General features: G+C 43.9%; 1 protein-coding gene across 11 annotated transcripts in view; it reads right to left on the reverse strand.

The window, feature by feature from the left end:
• The window catches only part of Swap70 (switching B cell complex subunit SWAP70), a 74,541-nt gene extending 65,691 nt beyond the window's left edge, over positions 1-8,850 (reverse strand). For 10 of the 11 annotated variants that reach the window (XM_063251928.1, XM_063251926.1, XM_063251924.1 and 7 more), the window contains exon 1: positions 8,658-8,849. In XM_063251928.1, coding sequence (XP_063107998.1) covers positions 8,658-8,756 — 99 coding nt within the window. In that variant the 5' untranslated portion in view covers positions 8,757-8,849. Of the gene's footprint in view, positions 1-8,657 lie in introns of all 11 variants that reach the window. The other variant, XM_063251929.1, reaches the window with a different exon arrangement.
• Between the last annotated feature and the right edge of the window lie 6,396 nt (positions 8,851-15,246).

The raw sequence follows: 15,246 nt of genomic DNA on the forward strand, positions 1-15,246 counted from the left end.
GATGACCGATGACCGAGGGACGGTAGGGATGACGCCTGCTCCCGAGAGAGGGCACACTGACACGTGTAGAAAGCCCACCAAATGCCTCTTCCGCCTCTAGCTCCTCCATCTCCGGCATTGTGCTCAGACCCCAAAGAAACACAAGGAGGGGCTCAGGAGGCTAAGAGGTCTGAATCAAGATCAGAACTGCCCAGCTGACCAAGACAGAAGGCCACCACCAGATAATGTGCCTGTGGCTTACGTGTTACCTTCACCAGGGCCAAACAGCTTATGTGTAGCCAAGCACGAGGGCACATCTCTACAATGCCAGCCCTGGAGGGAGGCAAGATGATCCCAAGTTTGAGCCCCGTGTGGGCAACTTAACAACTCAGAAGACTCTGTCTCAAAATTTTAAAAATGAATAAATAAAAAATAAAAAAAGAGCTGGGAATGTGGTTCAGTGCAAAAGGCCTTGGGTTCAATTCCTAATATGGGGGGGGCGGGGTTTACATGTTTGTCCAAAAAAAAAATCCCAAATTTCCAAATTATCTCACTAAAAGGTTTCTAAAAAGAAATAACCCAGAATTTATTATCATCTTTTTTTTTTTTTTTTAATTTTGAGACAGGGTCTTGCTCTGGTTTCAGGCAAACCTTGGACTCATGGAAATCTTCCTGCCTCAGCCTCCTGAGTGCTGGGTTTACAGGCATGTGCCACCACGCCAGGCAACCATTTTAAAATTTTAAAAATCTGTTATTCTCTTCCAAAAGCTGCCTCCACAGTTTTTTTTGTGTGTGTGTGAAATACGAAAAATACAAAGACTTTAATATTTTAATAGGCTCATCCACGATCCCCATACCCCAAATCTGTTTGTTTTTTACTTTGTTTTGTCTTTAATTAGACTTCTTGTTCCTCAACAGGAACAACTTTCACCACACGAGTTAACAGAAATATAACACAAAAGATTAGGGAGAGAAAACTATCTGCCAAGTTCATGAGAATTAACCACACCTGTGTACACTGTGTTTCACACAATAAAGGCAAACTGCTTCCTTTACATTTTCAGCTGAAGGCTGACCTGGCTCAATTACTTTTGTAACTAGCAAGGTTAAAACTTCTGAGACTAACTGCCCACATGGGAACAGAACACAAGATATTATTCACATGATATTCAAACCAGTCGCAAGGTGAAGAAAAAACGTTTAGCTGAAAATTTATCACCAAAATACAATGAACACAAACTACCCATTGTTCCTCTAAGAACCGGTTTCATTTAGATCCTCAGAATTGTAAGCTCTTTTACTTCAAAAAGGTACAGTTCTTTAAAAAAGAAAAAAAAAAGTAAATAAAGCGGTTTCTAAAGACAACAGCATAAAAATGCAAAGGTTATTTCAAGACATTTCCAGCACAGACGTGTAATTCACACTGCAACCATAATTGCAAAGTGAAGTTATAACACAGGTTCAAAAACACCACTAAAGTTTGCTATATTTAACAGGAAAACACTGTGACAATACCTGTTAGTTTTAAGGTACACTCGATCTCTGGAAGGAACATGAGAAACTGAAAATAATAGTTACCTCACAGGGCAGGCACCAGCATAAGCTATGAGTGGAAGAACTCGTAGTCTCACTTTTATTTTTTCCCTAAGTACTGTGGATTGAACCCCAGGCCTTCCCCAAGCTTTATCTCTAATCCTCTTTGGGTTTTTCCTGGCTCTTTTTAAAACTTTTTATTTTCCTTTTTTGGTACTGGGAATTGAACTCATGACCTCAGGTTTGCCAGGCAGGTGCTGTGCCACTGAGTATATCTCTGGTCCTTCTTTTTTAATTTTGAGACAGGGTCTCACTAAACTGCTTAGGCTGTGCTCAAACTTGCAATCCTCCTGCCTCAGCCTCCCCGAGTGCTGGAATTACTGGCATGTGCCACCACAACTGCCTAAAACTTCACTTTCATAAATACCCTTTTAATGAATTTTATACCCTGTGTATACATGAACTATTCAAAAATTCTCTTTATGTATTTGATTAAATTATAATCTTCATTATCGTATCTTCTTAAAACTCCATGATCTGGGGCTGGGGATTTAGCTCAGCGGCATAAGCACCTGCCTTGCAAGCAGGCGGTCATGAGTTTGATCCCTGGTACCGATAAAAAAAAAAGAAAAACGACAAAAAAAAATTAAAAAAAAAAAAAAAAAAAAACTCCATGATCTTCTAAGTAACACTGGAGATTTTGTATCTTTCGGCAAGGTTACCTACATGCTAAATAATGTGAAGATAATTTTTAAATATGAGTAGAAAAAATTATTGCCTCTAATTCAAATAATGTACCCATTCAGATTTCTGCAAACTTATACCATAAACCAAATGTAACAAAGACTAGTTCGGGTGGTCTATTAATAAGGTCCACAATGAATGTCTCTCATTAAAAAATAATTAATATAGATAAACGAAGAGCACAAACCAAAGCCAAATCAAGAGAAAAACTAGTAAATAACATTTCTAACATTTAATTTAACTATATTTACTCAGCTACATACACACACCTAGCAATTTCCTATTAAGCTGCAGTCAATTGCAACAGTTTCCAATGGTCTATGAATTATCAGCACAACAGGATGACACAACTGAACTATTCAACTCCTCCTAATGAAGGGACAAGTAGAGGACACAGGTAGAGATGGGGTTTTGGGGGTTACTTTCCCCAGATAATAGGTAATCTACTGCTTCAGTAATTCAAAAAGTGAAGTAAACCTCTAGACAATTAGAAAGAGCTTAACTTAAACAGTCATATTATTTAGGGCCCCTGGGTATTCTAATCTACTAGGCAGGGAAACATCAAAATAATACAACAATTGTAACAATGAGCTGGGCTTCTAGTATCCAGCTGCAAATGAGGCCAGCAGAGTCAATGGCGTTCCTTGCTGCAGCGCACAGCTGAGTGCGAGACTGAATGGCTAGGGCAGGAGCCCGAAGGCCAAAGCCCCAGCCTGAGACAGAGGGCTTCCCTCTGGAGTGAGGAAACTGCCCAGGAAAGGACCAAGGAGACCCCAGGGAACTGAGGAGGAAGAGGAGGGAAAAGTCAAGGTGAGGAAAAGGACGCACAGGTGGTCTCCCTTTTTTTGAGGGAAGGGGGTACTTTAATCTTCACCTCACGCCTGTTTGAAAAAGGGAACATCGTATGTCCAGACAACCACTGAACATGTGCTTGTATCACAGTTTTCTAGGTTACAGGTAGTTTTTAAAAACTCTTTTCTACCGGGGCTGGTGGTGCACACCTGTAATCCCAGCACTCGGGACGCTGAGGCCGGAGGACTGGAGGACTGCTGTGAGCTTGAGGCCTGGGCTCCATAGTGAGTTCAAGGCCAGGCTGTACTACGTAGGGAGACCCTGTTTTTTACGTTTTGGTGGGTTTTGTTTTTGTTTTGTCATTTTGAGACAGAGTCTCCCTATGCAGTTCAGGCTGGCCTTGAGCTCACTTTGTAGCCCAGGTTGGTCTCCCAACTCATCACAATCCTCCTGACTCAGCCTCCTGAGTGTTGGGATTACAGGGCTGTGCCACCACACCCCACAGTGAAACCCTGTTTAAAAAACAAAACCAAAAAACCACAAACAAAAAACTCTTTTCAAGGCCAAGCATGGAGGTGTACACCTATAATCCCAGAACTGGGAGATGGAGGCAGAAAAGCAGGAGGATCCCTCAAGTCTGAGCCAGCCTGGGTTACATAATGAGTCCAAGCCACCCTGAACTACATAAGCAAGATCCTCTCTCAAAAACAAAAACAGGGGGTTGGGGATTTAGCTCAGTGGCACAGCACTTGCCTGAGGTAAGCCTGAGGTCCTGAGTTCTATTCCTGATACCAAAAAAACAGTGGTACACATCTATAATCCCAGCACTTGGGAAGCTGAGGCAGGAGAATCATTGTGAATTCAAGACCAACCTGGGTTACAAAGTGAGCTCAAGGTCAGCCTGAAGTACATAGTGAGACCCTGTCTCATAACGACAAAAAAAAGATCTTTATTACGTTATCAAAGTTTCCTTTGGATTAAGTTTTAAAACTTAATTCAAAGGGGGTGCCGAGCTACACACTGGACTAGAGTCTGGCGTGGAGCGTCCTCCGTCCTGGGAAATTGGCTGTGGCAGGTCTAGTAAGGCACAGCAGTGAGCACACACCCTTGAAGCAAGCAGGGCGGCCCCTCACTGCAATCTATTGGAAATCAGCCTACACCAAAGATTTGTTTAGAAAGAAAAAAAAACTTAGTAACTTTTGTTTCATCCATAAATATGCTATTAATTAACCGTAACAACCCAGGCTCAGTGGCAGACAATTGAAATCCGAGCACTTGGGAGGCTAAAGCGGGAGGACTGCCTCGAATTCAGTTGAGGCCGACCTGAGCTACGTAGTGAGTTTGAGGCCAGTCTGGACTACATGGCAAGGCTCTATCTCAAAAAAAATTTTTTAAAGAAGAAAAAAGGGGAAAAACAGTTTCAAAAGCTAGCAGAGAAAGACAATGAACATTTAAAAATATATCAGATGTAAAATATACAAGCTTTGTATATACTGGGGGTCCTAAAGATAATAAATACATATTTATCCTAAGATGATGCCAAGACTCAAAAGTTCTTTTTTGAGAATAAATATGTAGTTTAGAGCCTGTGGAAGAAGAAAACAAATTTATTATTCTATAATGTCCAAAATAGGTACAGATAGCAATAATAGTGCTCGCTTCACATACATACATATGGCAATAACAATAAATTAACTCTCAAAGGTAACGGACGATGTTTTCCCTAAAACTCTTCTTCCTCAGCCCCAATGTTGCTCCAAAGTGGTTTCTATCCCTGGTTTCCAGTCCCTGGTTTTTCTCCTTCCTCTCATCACCTACCCTAGCCAGTCCCCAAGACTGTCAAGGGCTTTCTTCTCTTTTCCCAAGCCTCAACTACCAGATTCTTTGCCATGCTTTCCAAAGACAATCATCTCCAGCTGAACATCCACCCATCAAAGACCTAAAAAAAACCTCTCCATCTCCTAAACTAAGTGCACCATAGCTTCTCTAAATAGCTCCTTCTCTCAACTTCCCAACTCCTACTAAAGGCCACTACTATTCATTTGGTCAACCAAGTTGAAGTTCCATCCTTTTTTGGGTTTTTGTTTTTCTGGATTTTTTGTTTGTTTTGTGTTTTTCCCCACTTTGGTTTTTAAAACAGGGCCTCACTATGTAGCCCAGACTGCCCTTAAACTTCAGGCAATCCTCCTGCCTCAGCCTCCCAAATGATGGAATTACAGGTGAACACCACCACACCAGGCTAAGAGCTGCTTGTTTATTTTGCTTTGCTTTGCTTTGTTTTGTGGTACCAAAGATGGAACTCATGAGCTCACTCTTGCCAGGCAAGTGCAAGTGCTCATGCTGCTCAGCTAAATCCCCAGCCCTTAGAGGCTGCTTCTTAACCCACCACTCACTCCCTTTCCATCTTCCTGCCTCGAGCCCCTGCTACCTCTCTCACCTGGCTTCCTAATTCCCATCTGCCCAGTCCTTGCCAGCCTGCACACACACTTCCCAAGTGACCTGCTAAAGCGCCATTTTCATCAGCATCATACTCAGAAAACTTAGGAGCCCCAGTCATCTACTTCACAATCAAAGCCTTCCTTCCTTGCGTTAACTCCAATCCATTCCTACAGCTGTCACCAGTAAGGACTCTTTCATACACCCACAGGACACACACGCAGTCTATATGCCAACCAAAATAATTATCACAGCAGTCACCATAAACGCTAATCAAGCCCTCTCTTGCAATAGTTCACAGGACTAACAGCAGTCAATAAATATCCACTGCACAACTGAATTAACAGAACGGGCCTAACCTCTCCTGTTATACATTGTGATCACCTTCTTTCTTCCCTTGGAGGTTCCGTCACAGATGCTTTTCTCAGGAAGTAATCCCACCAGTGAGAAGTAATTGCCTCTTCCTCTAAAATCTCATAGCCCTATATCTTTCACACTCAGCATCTTGTCTTCTACCCAACAATATTTACACTTCACTTTTTTTAAGGACAATTAGGTGAGTAATACAATCTGTATCTAGAGAGAGAATGCTTTCCGGAATGGTTTACTCCCTTGATTTCTCTCCTAAAACTTAAACTTCTTGAAGGCAAAAATTCCTGTTTCTTTTTTCCAGGTTTCACTACTACCTCATCACCTTTGGTACTGAGTAACGTCAACACACGAAATGTCCATTATATGTTAAGTAAATGTATCCTTTCTGTGTCAAAACCACGGTGGCATAAGCCCAGCTACTTGGAAAAGAGGCACAAATTCCACGCCATCCTGGGCCACTTGGCAATCCCTCTCTCAAAGTAAAGATTAAAAAGGTCTGACAACATAGCTCAGCACTCCCTGGGTTTGATCCCCAGTATAAAAGTAGTTTTAAAAGGTAAGTCTCAAATATTTTAGACCACTGCTGCTTCAAAATCAATTATATGGGGGATTAGCTCAATGGCATAATCGCTTGCCTAGCATGCACAAGGCCCTGAGTTCAATCTCCACTACAAAAACAAAAAACAAAAAATAATTTAATTACATGGTTCAATTCTCAGTGCAAATAGGGAGAGAGAGAGAGAGAGAGAGAGAGAGAATATATATTCTCTAAAGATCTAATAATTCTTATGGGACTAAAAGACCTAACCTTTTTATTAAATTAGCATTGTATTTTAATATTTTACCTAGAATGGTAAACCAGACATGGAGGAGTACACATCCATAGTCCTAGCATTCTGGGAGGTTGAAACAAGAGAATAACAAGGTTGAGGCCAGCCTGGACAATTTAGCAATTTAAAAAGAGCTTCTCTTAAAATTAAAAAAAAATTTTTTTTTAAAGGGCTGGGGATGTAGCTCAGTGATACAGTGCCCCTGAATTCCATTTTCAATAACACAAAATAAATACATCAACATGGTACCTTATATAAAGTTAAAACAAAAGATTACTGTTTGAGTGAAACAACAAATTAGGACAAAAATTCTACTGCTAGCGTTGGAACATCGAAGTTAAGAGTCAAACCCAAAAAAGAAGAAACTCAAAAATTTTTAAATATATTTAACTCTGTAAACATTGGCAAAATGAACATAACTGAATTAATTCCAAAGTCTCTATCCACATGACTTTGTGGCTAAAAGTTAGGGACGGGGACTGCGTTTCGTGCCAAACCTGCTGTCTAAATTTCATCAGGCACCAGTCGTGGTGGTTCGTGCCTGCTGTTTCAGATACATGGAAAGCTGAAGCAGGAGGATCACCTGAGCTTAAAAGTTTGAGGCAGTCTTGCCAGCCAAGCACTGGACATTTTTCCACTTTGCAGCCCAATTTTAAATGGAGCACAACAAAACAACAGAAAAACACTCCATTTATGTCATCAATTGAAAAAGAAAAAAAATGAAGAAACACTGGCTAGGAAGTGTGAAAAATCTACCAAGCATGCTGGTGTACACCTGTTAAGTAAAGCCAGCACTCAAGAGGCTGAGGGGGGAAGATCACTGAGAATCCACGGCCAGCCTGGGCTATACACGGCCAGCCTGGGCTATAAAGTTTGTTACAGACCAGTCTAAACTACATAGTGAGACCCTGTCTCAAAGTAAAGAAAGCAAGCAGGCAGGCAGGAGAGGGGAGAGTTTCACATGTGTTAAAACTTGGAGAATGGTACACTATGCTAACTTTTCAAAATCAAATTAAAAGCAAAATTTTAAAAATACATGGGTTTGTCCATCTACTTTTCCAGACTTATTCTAAGAATGAGGAAAAGAGAAACAAACAACAGGAAGGCCAGGGTGAATGCCAGGTCCTACGAGGCATAAATGCCCCTACTCAAAAGAACTTCCTGATTACCGCACAAAATACACAAAGAAAACCCAATCTTTAGAAATGCATTCCCAGAAAGGGCTAAGAAAACCATTTAGATCCAAAATGTGTATTTCTGAAAAATACCCGTAAATGGCTCTTTTTGTCTGGTTCTATATTTTAACACTTTCAAGAAGCTGCCAATTTCTCGTGGCCGAGCGCCACTTTCCTCACTTGGGCTTCTTGGAGCCACAAGCACCCCTTTATGTATACGTTATGCTCCGGTTTCCTGGCGGAGTCTGGGCAGCCACTGAAAAATAACCACTCTTCAGAAGCAGTTGCTTTTGCGGGGTCCCACAAAGGTCAGCGCTCCTCACCCGGAACCAAGGTCCTGGCTCACATTTCCAGACCCGAGGTCGCGGGGCGGCGCGGGCGGCCCAGGTCCGAGGTCCCAGGTCCCCCAGGGGCGCAGACGGGGGCCGGGCGGGGGTGTCTCGCCCTCCTTCCACCCCTCCCGGGTGTGGGGCTGCAGGTGGCTCTGCCCGGGGCCTCTGGGAGTGAGTCCCTTCTTCTGCTAGAGAAGGGAAAACTCTGGAAAGGCCGTCGGGGGAGCCATCCACCTTCTCGGACTCCCCAACTCCGCGGCCCCTCGCGTCACCCGGAGCCGGACTTGGCCCCCGACACCCACCCTGGCCTCCCCGCGACCTCGGCCCGCTCACGCCCGGCCAAGGACGCGCTCCAAAGCCAGGAGGAAGCGGCCCCCTCCCGCTCCCGGCCCGCCTCTCGCTCCGGTCACGGCCCGCGGCCCCCGGCGACAGGCGGGCGAGGGTCCGGGGTGCTGGGCGCCCACCTTGAGCTGGGACTTGGAGACCTTGCCGCTGTGGTCCAGATCGAGCGCGGTGAAGGCGTGCCAGATGGCCTTGAGCAGCTCGTCCTTCAAGCCCCCCATGGTCGCGCGCGGTCGCAACTGCGTGAGGCGGCCCCGCCTGCTCCGCCAGCCCTCAGCGCCTCGGCACCGCTCGGGCGCCCCCGCGGTGCGCCCGGGGAGTCACCTGACTGCGGCCGGCCCGACCGCCCGCCCCGCCTCCGAGGTGGGCGTTCCCGCCAGACCACGCCCCCTGGCGGGCGCGCCCTCTTCCAGCCTGCGCTGGCCCTGCCTGGCTTTCTGTCTAGGCTGCTACCCCAACCTCTCTCAATGGTTCCCAGACCGACTGAGCGTCTTTGCACTGCCTGCGTATATCCCTAATAAATGCGAGACACCCTGTCTCACCCCGGCTAGAACCCCGCGGTGAAAAAGGAGACCGAAGGAAGAGGCAGAGGGGAGGGGCAGACAAGGACGTGTGCTGATGCCTACTCTGCAGTATCTCAGGGAGCCTGCAGACTGAAGGTGGGTTAGGATAACGACAAGGAAGTTTGCTTTCTAACGGCAGCCGCTGAGCACTGCTCACATCTTACAAGGGTCTGGGTGGGGAAGTGCTGCTGGCTCGGTGTCTCTGTGCTTGCACGGTAGGAAATCTGGGAGGACTCCAGCGAATCACTCCACTCACTTTACTAATCAGAATGGGTGGGCCATTTCAAAGAATTTATTCCAGTTTACAAATTTTCTCCTGACAGTAGCTGTTCAATTCGTTTCTGTTAACCAGAAGTTCTTTTAACCAGATAGTTGAACCAGATGTTTCAGAAGTGCTCTTCTTGCACTACCAGCGTCCTAGGATCACTTGGGTGACTCCGATCCTATTGAGTTACCACGCACAGTGCCTTCCTGTCCCAGTCTGGATCAAATCTGGACAATATGGAAAGAAGAACAAATACAAAGAGTTAAGCCTGTTTCTGTTTTCCTCTTTAAAAGTGTCTTATTGGAATGAAGGCGAAAAGTAGATGAACAACGACAGAAAACTAGCATGGCAGAGATGAGGCAGAGAAAGTTGGCCATAATCGCTAATGGATGGCCTCAATACACCAATAAAAAGAAACACAGGCAGAGTGAGTCAGGAGATAGAGTCCATCAAGATGCTCTATATAAGAAATATAATTAACCTGAAAGAGGGTTTATGGACTGAAAGCTGGAGGATTGCAAATTGGAACCCAGCCTGGGCAATTTAGGGAAACCCTGTCTCAAATTTTTTTAAAAGTTGTTTTATTTTAAAAGAAGGAGGATTCAGAAAGAACAGGAAAAAGAAGAGCTATATTAGTGGGTCTGAGATCAACCCTGCTGGGGCAGAAGAAAGGATGGCCCGCCAAAACAGCAGGGGTAGAAGCAGAGACTCTTCTTGCCCTGCCAGAATCCAGTTTCTGTTATCTTCCTCAACTCCAGGCCAAGTCTGTCGCCAGTAAAAACACAGGCTCACCTCTAGTTTCTCCCCTCTAACTCAGCTTACTTTAGGTAGTGACAAGAGATCCTCCTACTTCTCAAGGTTCATTTTAACCACTAGATAACACTTCTTCTCTCTCAGGATCTGAAAGCATCAAATATATTCCAAAATTCTTTTTTTAATCACACAGTAGGGCATCAGTGAGCTAAATCCCCAGCCCCAGATCACAAGTTCATTAATAAGAGAGGTAGCAATGAGTTCCCTTCCGTTCTCATGGGTTCCAGTTGCTCTTGGATTCTGCTTTGTCTTTGCTCTCCTCCAGTTCAATTCATCTTTCTGTCTGGCTGATAATCCTGATTGTCACTGGGGTTTGAAGTGCTGGAGTCTCCTGCCAGAGGTAGTTTCCAGGTTCATCACATCCAGAACAAGGAATTGGTGAAGAAGAGTGCAAAAGTAGCAAGGTTTTTTTTTATCAGTACTGAGGATCAAACTCACAACCACGTGCTTGCAAGGCAGGTACTTATGCCACTGAACTAAATCCCTAGCGCCCTGAGCTAAATCCCCAGCCCCAAGTAGCAAGGTTTTAAGTTTAAAGGGCAATGTGCTCTTCAGAGTAAATTTAGGTCAAGTAAAAGTAGGAGAAATTACACTCTACACAGCTTGAGAGTGAACCACTGTGCAGAGAAAATATGGTGAGCCAAGGTGGTGGTGCACACTTGTTTATCCCAGAACTTGAGAAGCTGAAGCAGGATTACCATCGGTTTGAGGCCAGTTTGGGCTACCTAGTGAGTTCAAGGCCAGCCTGGATTACATAGAAAGACCTGTCTAAAAAACAATAATAATATTAATAATAATAATGGAGAGAATACAGTGGTCCAGAGCTCAACAGCAACTCTCCTTTGTTTCTCCTGCTTCTCAGGTTGGGTAAGATCTAGGCTATCCTATGGAAAATTTGCTCAAATTCTTCTGAAAAGAACTGAAGACAGGGCTGGAGATAGAGCTTAGTGATACAGCGCATACCTGGCAAGCACCCAGTAGTGAGTTCAATTCTTGATACCAAAAAAAAAAAAAACAAACCTGAAGGCAGCACTCCTGGTTCCATGTGCAGGCTTTAGGCAAGTTCTGTGCGTGTGTCCGAGGACTTTGTAACTGACAGTTCACTTCAGCTTCCCCAGCCTGTCCGCTGTGCCCTAATCTCCTGCCTCACCATGCCCTGTGAACCTCAGTCCATTACTAGCTGCGAACAGGCTCGAATGGTCTTCCTTGGGGACTTTCCTTTGTAATCCCTAAATTAATGACTATTCTCTAACCATCCAGCTGTCTCCTTTTTGACCTTTTTACACTGTCTTCACCAGCAAAAGCTAGCAGTGCCACAAGTGTAGCCAGGAAGGACAGCGAAGGAGTTATTATAAAGGTTGGTGTTATGGGTTGAAGTGTCCCCAAAAATTTCTGTTGAAGTCCTAATTCCCAATGCTTCAGAATATAATCTCTAGAGATAGAGTCTTCACAGACATAATTCAGTTAAAATGAGGTCATTAGGATGGGTCCTAATCCAGTATGTTCTTCTAAAAGGGAGAGTTTGAACACAAATATACACACAGTAACCACACCATGTGAGCTGGGCACATCTGTGATCCCAATACTCAGAATGCTGAAGCAGGATGATTTCAAGGCCAGCCTGGGGCTATATAGTGTGTTCACAGTCAGTCTAAACAAAATAGGGAGACACTGTCTCAAAAATCAATACAGAACACCGTTTGAACACAAAGACAAAGATCAGGGTGATGAGTCTGCAGTGAAGCAACACTGAAGTGTGCAGGTAAACCACCAGGAGTTAGGAGGGGGGAACAGACTTCCCCTCATAGCGCTTAGATAGAACCATCCCACCACCCACTTGGTCTTAGACTTCTAGCCTCCAAAACTGGGAGACCATAAGTTACTGCTGTGTAAGCCACCCAGTTGCATTGTTTAAGGTACCCAGTTTGTGATACTTTGGTGTAGCACCTGTTATGGTATGGATCTCGAATGTCCCCAAGAGTCACATATTGAAGGCCTGGTCTGCAGTTGATGATGTTAGGGAAGGTGTTAGAACTTTGGGAGATAGCGCCTGGTTGCAGGAAGTTGAGCTTTAGGGGAATGTCCTAGAAGGGTGTATTTTGTCCTTGGCTCGTCAGTGTCTGTCTTTCTCTATCTCTGTCTGTCTCTTTCTTTCTCTCTCTCTGTGCCTGAATGGCAGATGTGGGAGTGGTTGAGCTTAGCAGCTGCTGATGATATCTTCATTCCTGCCAGTAGCCCGCAGCTTTCTTGGGGAGGCCAGGAAACTTCGGGTCTCAGGATTTAAGCAGAGCCAGGGGAAAGTCAGGCCAGGTGAGACCATAGGCTACTTGGCAGCCAAAATTACAGCCAGTGGTGGTGGTGCACCAGTAACCCCAGCACTCTGGGAGGCAGAAGCAGGAGGATAGAAAGTTTGAGCCCAGCCTGGGCAACTTTGTGAGAACTTGTATCAAAGTGAAAAATAAAGGAGAGGTAGCTCAGTGAGACTGCCCCAGCGTCCTTCCCCAGTACCACAAAAGAAAGAAAGAAAAAAGAAAAGTTCCACTGATGAACACAACATTCCTTCTCAGCCTCATGTGGTTCTTATAAGAGGGGATAAGACAATGATGGCCATGGAAGCACCACATACTTAGCCCCTCCGGATGGGAAGAAAGGAAGTGATGAACCTGAAAAGGAAAGAATAATAACAGTAATGTGTTCTGATGCCAAACAGGATAGCTGTTTCCAGGCCTTAGGGCTGGGTGTGCTCAAGGTACAAAAGCAGCTAATTTGGCTTCCAGGCATCCTTCACTGGAGTTTGGGCTGAACCCAGAGTTGCACACCAGGGCCCAATCTAATGACCTTTCACTGGGACTGAGGTCATTGAACCAGGTGGGCCAGGTGAAGGTGAGGGGCCACACTGATGCTCACACTCGGAAACCTGAGGGCAGCAGTGGGCCATCAGCAGAAGCTCATCTAGGGAAGCTGCAGGTGGGAATCACATGGTGCCAGTTCCAGGAGGTCTGCGGGGAGGGAGGACATTGCAGAGGAGCTGTGTGTGCAGAAGGCTGGAATCAGAGAGGAGAGAGGATGTGAGTGATGAAAGAGGAGGGATAGACAATGATGTCTGAGTTACTTTTTTCATTGCTGAGACAAAATATTCAATACCTACAAGTTAAGAAAGGAAAGATTGGGCTGGGGATTTTGCTCAGTGGCATAAGCACCTGCTTGGCAAGTGTGAGGTTGTGAGTTCAATCTCCAGCACCCCCATGCCCCCAAAGAAAGAGATGAAAGGTTTATTCACAGTTTGTAAAAGGTTCAGTCCATAATCATCTGGCTCCAACGCTGGGTAGCACATGGCAGCGGGTAACAGGTCAAGTGGCAAGACAGCAAAAGCAACCAGAGACAGCAGAAGACACTAGGTTTGTTCTGTCTCATATATTGTATCCAGTCTACTGGGATTAAGGGGGTGCCGACCTTTATCCCAGTACTAAACCACAAATCAATCATATACTCTAGATTAAGCCATCTGGGGCAGGTAGTGGGAGAACCTTATGATGGCGTGAGGCTTTGGAGGGGCATCTAGACACAAACCATAACAAATAGGGTGTTAGGCTGGTAAAATAGCTCATCGGCACAGTGCCTGCCGGCAAGCCAAGGTCATGAGTTTGATCCCCAGTACCAAAAAAAGAAAGAAACAAAGAATTTATATGGGGAGGGTATTTTGTTTTGCTTGTGGTACTAGGAATTGAACCCAGAGATACTTTACTGCTAAGCTGCACCCCTATGCCTTTTTAAAAAAATTTATATTGACACAGAATCTCACAAAATTGCTCAGACTGGTGGAAAACATGTATTCCTCCTGCCTCACTCTCCCAAGTACTTATGGGCCATATAAAAGTGCTTTGAGAAACTTTCTTTCTTATTACAGCATCTCACCAAGTAGTTTAAGCTGAACTTGAATTCACTATATAGCCCCAGGCTGGCCTCAGATTTGTTGCAATTATTATGCCTCAATCTACTAAGTGCTGGATTACCATACCTCCAGCAAAATTCTTCAATCTTTGCAGTCAGAAAGATTACCCAAAAGAGTTTTTCTTAAGAGGTATCAAATCCACAGTGTGTGGTGGCTTACACTTTTATATATATATATATATATATATATATATATATATATATATATGTAGAAGACATGGAAATAGGAAGGGAAAAGCAAAATGATCTACATTCACAGATTATATGCTCTTTTATGTAGAAAAAAAAACAAAAATTCTACCAAAACACCATTACACTAATAAATGTATTCAGTAAGATTGCAGAATTAAAGTCAAACACAAAAACCAGCTGCATTTTTTCACTAACAATAAATATTCCCAAAGGAAAATTATGAAAACAATTCCATTTACAATATTAAAAAAGAATAAAATTACTTAGATGTTAATTTAACCAACAAGGTAAAATATTTGTCAGTGAAAACTGCAAAACAGCTGAAGGAAATCAAAGAAGACAAATGGATGGAAAGTCATAGTATTTCCACAGCTTGGAAGATTTACCTCATTAAGAGATACATACCATCAGAACAATCCACAGATTCAATGCAACCACTATGAAAATCCTAGTGGCACAGTTTACAGAAATACAAAAATCTATCCTAAAATTCACATGGAATGTCAAAGGATCCTGAATAACCAAAATAATCTTGCAAAAGAACAAATCTCAGCACCTCATACTTTCTGATTTCACAAGTATCACAAAGCTATGGAAAGAACAAAGAACCCAGAAGCAAATCTTCATGTATTTAGTCAAAGGATTTCCAACAAGGATGCCAAGACTATTCAATGGGGAGCTTTCCAAATTTGGTGATGGGGAAACTGTTTACCAATAAAAGACTTTTACCTAACACTATACATAAGAATGAACCCAAAATGGATAAAAGACCCTATGTAAGAACTTAAAGTAGGCCAGGCATGGTGGCACATGATGGAATTCCAGTACTCAAGATGGTGAGGCAGGAGGATCACAAATTTGTGGCTGGTTTGCTAGAGAGAGTCCCAAGTCAGTTCAGAGTGCAAAGCAAGACCCTATTAAAACAAA

The sequence above is a fragment of the Cavia porcellus genome, unplaced genomic scaffold, assembly GCF_034190915.1.
Source record: "Cavia porcellus strain 051 isolate PalLab524CR breed Dunkin Hartley unplaced genomic scaffold, mCavPor4.1 scaffold_6, whole genome shotgun sequence".
Lineage (NCBI taxonomy): Eukaryota > Metazoa > Chordata > Mammalia > Rodentia > Caviidae > Cavia > Cavia porcellus.